The sequence below is a fragment of the Garra rufa genome, chromosome 6 (assembly GCF_049309525.1).
Source record: "Garra rufa chromosome 6, GarRuf1.0, whole genome shotgun sequence".
Classification (NCBI taxonomy): domain Eukaryota; kingdom Metazoa; phylum Chordata; class Actinopteri; order Cypriniformes; family Cyprinidae; genus Garra; species Garra rufa.
Window position 1 is genome coordinate 15,105,283 of NC_133366.1, and position 10,906 is coordinate 15,116,188.

The 10,906-nt window shown below is 42.1% G+C and overlaps 1 protein-coding gene across 1 annotated transcript; it reads left to right on the forward strand.

The window, feature by feature from the left end:
• The first annotated feature begins 2,297 nt into the window (after window positions 1-2,297).
• On the forward strand, window positions 2,298-4,094 carry LOC141337319 (beta-1,4-galactosyltransferase galt-1-like). Its single transcript, XM_073843112.1, has one exon. It carries the CDS (start codon window positions 2,640-2,642, stop codon window positions 3,966-3,968), a length of 1,329 nt encoding a protein of 442 aa, XP_073699213.1. The 5' UTR covers window positions 2,298-2,639; the 3' UTR covers window positions 3,969-4,094.
• Window positions 4,095-10,906: the final 6,812 nt, after the last annotated feature.

The window sequence follows — 10,906 nt, forward strand, 5'->3', positions numbered from 1 at the left end:
TCTTTTTGGGCACGATGAATTAGGGACTGTAGAACCCTGACTTCATCTCGGCTGGAGGGATAAGCTCGATTGCATCCTTCGCCAGTAGGACTGCAACCTCCGCACGCAGGACAGCGGCATGTGTGTCTGATTGGACAGTAGTGTGAAGCACGCCTCTGTACCTGGGGGGACGCCTGGCGAATTGTATCGCATAGCCGAGACGTACCGTCCGTATCAACCACTGCGAGGGGCTGGGAAGCTGAAGCCAGGTCCTCAGCCGAGTCGACAGGGGTATCAAGGGAACGTTGACCGACGTGACCACGGTGGGGCAGCCTGGGGGGGAAGGGGAAGGGGAAGGGGACTGATCCCAGAAGGATGAACATCCTGGAGAAAAGTCTGGCTGCATTGAGCAGCGCTTACCTTCTTCCCTGGTTCCCGCGCTGGCGACATTCAGCTCCGAGTCTGGTTCCGAGGAGTGGAAACACTGCTCAGGAAGGAAACCCAGGGCCGGAGCCCCGGAGGTGAGAAATTCAGCCCTTTTTGTGACTTTGTGGTACGGGCCGGCGGCGATGTTATATGGGTGCACAGCAACCCCCGGCCCTCCACCGGGGGTGGGAGCGGAGATGTCCTCGCCCCCAAAAGAGCAGATTTCTTCACCTCCGGGGTGCCCGTCTCAGGAACGCTTCGTAGCTCGCCTGCGGGTGTTCTTCGCAGGACCCTGAGAAGCGGGCGGCGTCCCTCTCCCACGGCCAGCTCGACGTCGGGCCACGAGTCTCGCTTCATGGATCTCAGCGGGGGACGGAGCTGGTGCTGGTTTAGGGGCCGCGGGGGGACGCCCTCGGCGACGGGCAGGCGGAGGCGGGGGCCCAGGCGGCGGAAAGGAAGTCCTTGCTTCGCGGCGGGGCAAGATGTGTTTTATGGCCTCTGTCTGCTTCTGGACCGCAGAGACCTGCTGGGCGAAGTCCTCCACTGTGTCGCCGAATAGGCCACCCTGGAAGACAGGAGAGTCGAGAAAGCGTGCTTTGTCGGCCTCTGCCATCTGAGCCAGGGTCAGCCATAGGTGCCGTTCCTGGACCACACAGGTGGACATCACCTGACCAAGGGAACGCGCCGTAACTTTCGTGGCCTGGAGGGCGAAGTCGGTGGCGGCGCGGAGTTCCTCGAATGTCCCTTGGTCGGGACCACTCTCGTGCAGGTGTTTGAGAGCCTGCGCCTGGTACACCTGGAGTGTCGCCATGGCATGCAGGGCGGTGGCAGCCTGCCCGGTAGCGTGGAAAGCCCGCTCCGTAAGGCCGGAGGAGGCCCTACAGGCTCGGGAAGGGAGACGCGGACGACCCCGCCAGGTGGCAGCGCCGCGTGGGCAAAGATGTACTGTCACGGCGCGCTCAACCTGAGGGATCGTCACGTACCCCCTGGCTGCCCCGCCATCGAGAGTGGCGAGGGGAGAGGAGCTGGAGCACGCTCTAAACGAATACGGAGCGCGCCACAATTTCGACAGCTCCTCATGCACCTCCGGAAAGAAAGGGACCGGGGGAGAGCGCGGCGGTGCCGCCGGTGCCCTCCCCAGGAACCAGTCATCCAGCCTAGAGGGATCGGCCGGAGGCTCACTAGGAACCTCCAAGCCTATCCCCCTGGCCGCCCGGAGGAGCATAGCCGACAGTTCGGCGTCCGCCTCCGAAGAGACAGCGACCGCGGAGGGGCGCTGCACCAAAGGGGCGGAGGCCTCACCATCTGACTCTCCCTCTGATGCATTGATAGACATCTCGTCCTCCGCAGGAGCCCCGAAGGAGACGCTCAGCCCGGCGGCCGGGGAAGCATACTGCTGAGGGAGCTCGACCGGGCCACGCTGAGATAGAGAAGACCGCAGGGCTTTTCGGGCCGGCGGAACGTTCTCTAGTGTGACCTGGATGTCCCCCCCGGGCCTCCCTGCGGTGGCCGAAAAACATTGACGGCTTAACGACCGGCCGCGGGGGGAGCCGGCTCGCGAACGAGCGGCGGGACTTCAGCGTGGCCATGGACATGCACTCACAATGCGGGCATGATCCATCCGTGAACGCTGCCTGAGCGTGCTCAAAGCCCAGGCACGTGAGGCAGCGTTCATGTCCGTCCACAGGAGTGAGGAACCTGCCACACCCAGAAACGCACGGCCGCAGAGCCATTCTGAAAAGAGAAATTGCTCTTTTGTGACCCCGGATTGCCCAGGGAGGAACCGCGGGGTGGTGTGCACTCGGGGCTGCTCGCTGGAAAGCAATATAGGCTTTTTGAAGCCGTGAAAACGGCTGCCCGCAGGGACCACGCCGGTGGCCGCCAAAAAGCTCTTTTAGAATTCACTCTCTTAGTTTGGCAGCACACCGGCGAGGGAGAGAGCAGGAACTCAGGAACTCTTTTTGTTTTTTGTTTTTCTATAGCTTTGCAGGCTCGACGCATCGGCTCTGAAGCAAAAGTCTGACTGAGTGGTGAATTTTCAATTGGCCTTTTTTTATATAAGGCTCAGAGATGATCGGTCTCTCAAGCGAGATCCCAATGTAACGTCGAAGTGATTCGACTGAAAGGGGAACTAAATATTTTTTTCATCTAACTTATACTTGTGCTTTATAATTGAAGTATTTTGGATTGTTTTGATTTGTTTTTTGCTTTACTTCACAGGAACTAAAAGACAGATGGAAAAAGGAAAAATAAAAGTGATTCTATTACTATGCATTATCAGTATAATTGGCATGATATTTTTTGTGCACATAGTCAGTGATACATATTCCATTCAAACTCCTCCAACAAAAAGAGCTCCTCCACCAATAAAACCTGCTCCATCAAAAATTAAATTCAAAATCCCAGAGGCTTCATATTCAATAACGCCCATCAAAGACTCAAAGCATTTCATGGTGTCTGCGTTTATCGACCACAGACTAGATGGGGTCATACGAGTCATCAGCATAATTAACAGAAACAGTCTTCAGCTACTTTACTGTGTTTACTGCAGCTTTGAAGTCTGCAAAACTGTTCACACTGATGTTCATATACACAGCGACCATTTTAGCTTCCCTTATGGTGCCTCAGATGTGATTTGTAAAGGTGAACACATGCAAAATGCAACTCATGTCCTCATAACGACTGACAAGGAAGGTTCAGCGGATCACAAAATGGAATATCTGCCAATAAAAAATAAGGTTGTGCGAGAGACTTTCAAGTTTAACTTCACCATGTGCATCTCCAACCTTTTTGGTGACTACAACAATGTACTGCAGTTTGCTCAAACGATGGAGATGTACAAGCTTCTGGGTGTACAGCATGTGGTCGTCTATAAAACTAGTTGTGGACCAGACTTGGAAAAGCTCTTAAAGCATTATGAAACAGAGGGGATACTGGAGATTGTTTCATGGCCTATCGACCAGTTTTTGAATCCGTCAAGAGGCTGGAACATTAAGTTGCACAAGGGAGACATTCAGTATTACGGTCAATTAGTAACACTCAACGAGTGCATTTACAGGCACATGTACCAATCCAAGTACGTTCTCCTGAATGACATTGATGAAATACTCATGCCTTACAAACATGACAGTTTACCATCTCTTATGGAGGACCTCCAGCCTGCTAATCCCAATATAGGGGTGTTCCTCATAGAGAACCACATATTCCCTAAAACACAGTTTGAGGAGAGTGGGAAGTTCAAACGAGCAGAATGGAAAAATATTCCTGGTATTAATATTATGGAGCACATTTACAGAGAACCCCCTCGAGAGAACATTTTCAATCCCACAAAGATGATTGTCAACCCACGGAAGGTGCAGCAAACCTCAGTACATTCCACATTGAAAAACTTTGGAGGCAGATTCCATGTTCCGTTTAATGTATGTAGGATTATACATGTAAGAGTCCCACTGCAGGGGGGTCTTACCAAAGAGCAATTATTTGTGGACAAAAGAGTCTGGGACTTTGAGCAACAACTGATACCGAACGTTGACCGGACTTTGAAACTTTCTGGTTTTCTGTAGGTTTCTAGTTGACATGTTTGTATAGTATTGATGTAAATATGCAAATATAGCCAAAACTGTATTGAAATTGTATATTTTCAAAACTATACTGAAATTTTTACTTATTAAAAACCATCATAAAAATTACCAGCCCAACACAAGAGTGCCAGTAAGGGATGTTCAACTGACAAATAACATGCTATTTTGAAATAATAATAATAAATATAGCTGCAAGCAGCGATTACTGGGGTTCAAGCGCTTTCAGGCATTTAAGCACATATGAAAAAAGACATTACATATTATTTATCAAGCCTGTAACAACCTAAATTAATGATTTAAAAATAAATCCAGGTCATTTACCATAGAAATATGCTTTTTATAGTGCCAGCTGTTGTCCAATCTCCCTAAAACTTTGCATGATTGTTTAGAAGTTTTCAAAATTTTGAGTTTTTGTTTAGGCTTTATAGGCTTTTGACTATATTTGGACAGGCCCCTTTTCTAAACGACCCCATTATAGCTTTTTTATAGATATTTCGATAAATATCGATACTGAAATATCCGAACGATACCAATACTAATTTCCCGAAGTATCGATACTAGCCAAGCTGTCACTTTCACTTCTCCACAAAGGCGAGTTTACAAACACCACACGTGACCGCGGTGCCTGTCTCGTCTCATTCAAGTGAAGCGAATAGAAAGGAGAGTGCTGCACCCCGCGACCGGCTTTGTTTGATAAAGAGCACAGCAGGAGTGCTATCTGGAAATATTTCGGATATGAAACAAACGAACATGGAAAGCCGAAGTACACAAGCAAGCCAATATGTAAGAGTTGCTACAGAGCAGTGCTAACAAAAGCTAACACCACTAATTTCGCAAAGCATCTGAAGACAGACACCCGTATCTATATAAAGAAGAACTGTTCTCATTTGCTGATATGAGTGTTGTCCCGATTTTTTTTTTTTTTTTTTTTTTTTTTACCGTAGTTCGTTAATATAAACAGATTGAGGAATCTTAGACGAGTAAATATAACTGCGGTCAAATGTAAATTAACTGCGCTTATTTAACTTTATTAAAAAAAAAAAAAACATTACTTAAATTCTGTGATTTGTCTTAATGTCTATCCAGTGAGACACTGAGCATTGTTTTTGTGTGTGATGCACGCATGTTTGCTTGCGTGGATCGTTGATTATGAATCCGGCATTAAAATCTGTTCGTCAAATAATGTTAATGTATTAACCAGCATTTATGAACGAGCAATGCATTTGTTACAGAATATTTGAATCTTTGATAACGGTAGGTAATAAAAATACAACGGATCATGTTAGCACGGTCCAATAAAAAATATTAACAGATATAACTTTGGATTTTAATTGGTTAATGTATTAGTAAATTATAGATTAAATTAATTTTTAACTGATTAATAAATGTTTTGAAAGTATTTTTCATTGTTTATTCATGTTAACTAACAAATATCTTTTACCGTTAACTTAAGTTCTAAGATTAGTTAGATAGTTTAGTTAATTGTGTGGTCTAAAAAGAAAAAGAAAAAGTTTACGACCTACACTACCAGTTGTATTTGAACAGCAAATAAAGTTTGAAGCTCAAACTCAAATGAAGCTAGCTAAGAAGCTGAACAGGGCTGTAGCAGTGTACATATGCATATACTTTATTGTCATGTTCTAGACTATATTTATCTTTAAATTAAAAAAGAAATTTTTAATTAATATTGTGGCAGTTTTTTTCTCTGTGGTATCGAAAATACAGGGAGTGCAGAATTATTAGGCAAGTTGATATTCTTGTCATATTTTTTTTCCAAGCACATTTGAATAATTCCGAACCACATCAATCTTAATAACTACTATTCATTTTGTATTTAATTATTTATTAGGGCCCGAGCACTACAGTGCGAGGACCCTATTGGAATTGCTCCGTTTATTATTATTAGGGCCCGAGCCCAAAAGGGCGAAGGCCCTATTGTTCTTCTAAGGATTCTTATTAGGGCCCGAGCCCAAAAGGGCGAAGGCCCTATTGTTTTTCTAAGGATTATTATTATTATTATTATTTTTTTTTCAATGTTTTGGGGGATTTCGGGGCCCTTAACATACACGAAAACTCTTGAAAATTTGCACACACATTGGAACCTGCGGCCATCAGGGCCGGACAGACTTTGACATGGGGGGGTCACCTGGGGGGGGCGTGGCACAGCGTTAAAAATTGCGACTTTTGAGGGACTCTGGAGCGCACACCAATTGATCTACAGTCACCAAAATTCATACACATATAGACCTCATCGGGCCGAACAACTTTCATGCTCACAGTCCGTGCTTCACCAAACAGGAAGTCAGCTATTCAGGGATGTCTAAAAAGCGCATGCAATGGAATTTGAAATACTCCTCCTAGACCTTTCCACTGATGGCCACCAAACTCGGTCAGCATTATCTCAAGACATTGGGGATGCAAAATTGCCAGGGGATTTTTGATATCTCGAACGGTTTGGCCGTGGCGGGGCGACAAAGTTATGGCGAGAAATGAGAAACAGGAAGTGTCTAATAACTTTAACACACTTTGTCTGATTTTGACCAAACTTCAGCAGTTTGTTCATCTTATGATGCTGATCACAGAGATGTGACTATTAGGAGTCAAAGTTATAGCGCCACCAACTGGCAGCACAAAGTGCAACGTTTTCTAAATGCTTTTAAATCAACCTCTTAATTTTACTCAATTTGCATCAAACTTCATCTCAATAATGTTGAAACACGGCCAATGAGAATCTGTGAATTGCATTATCGATAACTTTTATCATGTTGCCATGGCAACGTGTCAAACTTTAACTTTAGCTTTTTGTGTTTTGGAGCCACTTAAAATACTCAGAATTTCATGAAACTTCACACACACATCTGTATTAATGATATTTAGACACTGATAAAAGCCCATAAATGGGCGTGGAGCAGGTGCTCCATAGCGCCACCTTTTGACAAAAGTTGGGGGTTTAGTTTGTCCTACAGTCACCAAACTCGGTACATATATTGATCTCATCAAGCCAGAAACATTTCTAATTTACACCCATTAGCTACGATTGACAGGAAGTCGGCTATTTTGATTTGAATGTGGATATTTGGAAAAATCAGACTGTGGAATTTTATATACTTCTCTCAGGAAAACCGACCGATTCACACCAAACTTTTTTGACATGATGCCAACATTCTGAAGATTCTAAATTGCGAGCAGATTTAGGATATCTTGAACGGTGTTGATGTGGTGATTGATTGAAATCGGAGTAAAAAAAGATAGCCGTAATTTTATTATATCTTTAAAGTGCAGCATCCAAAGTCTTTGAAACTTTTATCATACAGACTACTAGTCATTCTGATCAGACACCGTTCATTTCATAATTATACAAAGATCTATGAATTAATGAAAATTAAAAAACAAATCTGATCCCTCTCTGCTCTGCACTTATGTGTGTGCGTGGTAAGTGGGTGTGTGTTTGTTGAGTGTTAGGGTGAGAGTGGGGAGGGGGGATGGGTGGAAAGAGAGAGTCAGAGAGGAGGAGATAGAAGGGAATATTTAAACTCTTGGTTGTTTATTCATTAGGATGTGAATTAGTGCTGGGTATTGTGACCAATTTGGCAATTCGATTCGATACTTATTTTTATGGTTTCGATTCGATTCAATTCGATTCGATATCGATTAGCTATCAATATTTCATTTAAAATGTTAGTTTTGCAGACATGGGATCCATATTTTGATATAAATGCTGGTAACTTAAAACTCCCCTACTTAAGTTTATTACTGAAATACACATCTACATTAATAATAGGGTGCACACAGTTGTTTATTTTAAACAACTTTTATTTTAAATGAATACTGTAATAAGTCATAAATATGTGCATCCAATGTACACCATGTAAACAAACTGCAAAATGCACATTACTGTAAAAAAATAAAAAGACTAAATGTGCAACAGTGAAATCTATTAAGAACTTCAAACATGTTTAAGAAATAATTTTTTTTTCTAAATTCAAATCAGGCCCATCATAAAGCCCTTGTCTGCATATACAAAACATTCTAACTGTCCATAAAACTAACAGTTCTTAACTACAGCCTAATAATTTTTGATCACCAGATTTTTTTTGCAAAAAATTTACACCCATTAGCTACGACCAACAGGAAGTCAGCTATTTTGATTTGAATGTGGATTTTTGGAAAAATATAGCTGTGCATAAATTCATATCACTCATAGCAGAATCAGACAGTGCACACCAAACTTTGTCAACATGATGCCAAGATACTGAAGATGTTAAAATGTGAACGGCTTTGGGATATCTTGAACGGTGTTGATATGGTGATTTATGAAAGTAACAGTAAAAAAGATGGAGAGTTATTTCCATATATCTTTAAATTGCATTATTCTAACTCATCAAAACTTTTTACATATAAAGAACAAGAAATTCTTAGGAAATACGTGTAGTTTCAAAATGTTATCATGCTCAGAGGCCCCAAAAACATTAAAAGTGTCACATAAATTTGTCAGATTAAAGCTCTAGTACCAGGGATGAACACTAGAGGTCCTCATAAGATAAGGAATCGTTTGAACTATAATGCTATTTAGCTCATTCTCAGTGTATAAGAATGAAAATAATCCATAGAATCAGTTGATATAGACTGTACTGTCAGTGTACTTTTACATAATTATTTTATATAGGTGCTTAAAGAGCATTAAAATCTTTTTTTAATCTTTTAAGGAAAAATTATATGATTTATATACATATATACAATCTCACTGATAGAATAAAAAATCTTATAAGTATGACACTATACTGCTCAGTTCACCTAATTAGAATGAGAAACAAATACATCAACTAAGTTAATATGTATTTATTTTTAATATATTTGTTTATAATTATTTCACAGATGCTTATAGATCATTAAAATAATATTTAAAAATGGTTGTAGATCATAAAACATGGTAACTATTTAAAATAGGGTCTCTTTTGTTAACAATGGTTAATGAACTAACACACGAACGAACAACGAACAATATATTTGTACTCGATTTTCTTCAAACTTCATCAGAATGATGTAAAAACACGGCCGATGAGAGTCTGTAAAGGCGTCCCTGATGCATCAAATGCTGTTGCCATGGCAAATAAATAAAAATACAAAATACATTCAAATATTTGTTTCCTGTGTTTTTGAGGCAGATAGCGTGCCTAGAATTTCATTTTCCATTTTCAATGATTTATTATATATTTAAAGTGCAGCATCCTAACTCTTTGAAACTTTTTTCATACAAATAACTATTCATTCTGATTAAACACAGTTCATTTCATAATTATACAAAACTCCACGAATGAAAGAAAATTAAAAAACAAATCTGATCTCACTCTGCTCTGCACTCTATGTGTGTGTTTGTGTGGTAAGTGGCTGAGTGTAAGGAGGTGGGATGGGTGGTAAGAGAAAGAGTCAGACAGGAGGAGAGACAGTTAGGGTTAGTCCAAAGGGTTATTGTGAATGCATGTGCCAACTGGGCACCGTTTTCCTGATGCTATCGGGATGGCGACTGCCAGACGGCGAGGGCCCGGTCAACGCTGCTTGCAGCTTTAATTTGTTTTTTTTTTTTTTTTTTTTTTTTTTTTTTTTTTTTTTTCAACCGTTGGGGCACTTTTGGGGGCCTTAACATACTCAAAAACTCTTGAAAATTTGCACACACGTCGGAATCTGCCGTCGTCCGGACGCCACAGAGGCTGGGACCCGGGCGTGGTTCAGGGCCTCTACAGCGCCCCCTGGAACACAGTTTGAAAACTTGATGTACTGCGCACACATACTTGCGCGTATTGATATGAAACTCGGTACACATATAGAACTCATCGAGCTGAACAACTTTTGTACTCTATGTCATGGGCTCCACGCAACAGGAAGTGAGATATTTAGGGCTGTTTAAAAAGCGCATGCTCTGGAATTTAACGTACTCCTCCCAGGAATTCCATGGGATTGTCACCAAACTCGGTCAGCATGATCTCAAGACATTGGGGACGCTAAATTGCGAGGAGATTTTTGATATCTCGAACGGTTTGGCCGTGGCAAGGCGACAAATTTATGGCGAGAAATGAGAAACAGGAAGTGTCTAATAACTGTTGCACACATTGCCTGATTCTGATGGAACTTCACCAGTTTGTTCCTTGTATGATGCCGATTCCATAAATGTGACTATTATGAGTCAAAGTTATAGCGCCACCAACTGGCAGCAGGAAACGTGTCATTTTCAAAATGCTTTGAAATCAGCCTCTTAATTTTACTCGATTTTCTTTAAACTTCATCAAAATCATGTCAAAACACGGCCGATAAAGAATATGTAAAGGGGTCGATGATAAATCACATGCTGTTGCCATGGCAACGTGTCAAACTTTAAAATTACATTCCTGTCTTTTCGAGGCAGATAACATGCTTAGAATTTCATGAAACTCAACACACACATCAATATTAATGATAGTTAGACACTGGCAAAAGGTCATAAAGGGGCGTGGAGTAGGCACTCTATAGCGCCATCTTTTGACAAAAGTTGGGGGGTTAGTTTTTCCTACAGTCACCAAACTCTGTACATATATTGTTCTCATCAATCTGGACAACTTTCTAAATCAAACTCATTAGCTAAGACCAACAGAAAGCCGGCTATTTTGATTTGAAGGTGGATTTTTTGAAAAATCAGGTAGTAAACAAATTCACACTACTCCTAAGAACAACCAGCTGTTCACACCAAACTTTTTTAACATGAAGAGAAGATTCTGAAGATGTTAAATTGCGAGCGGATTTTGGATATCTCGAACGGTGTTGACGTGGTGATTTTTTAAAGATATAGTAAAAAACATAACGCTAATTTTTTATATCTTTAAAGTGCAGCATCCAAACTCTTTAAAACTTTTTTCACACAGAGATCTAATCATTCTGAGCAAGTGCTG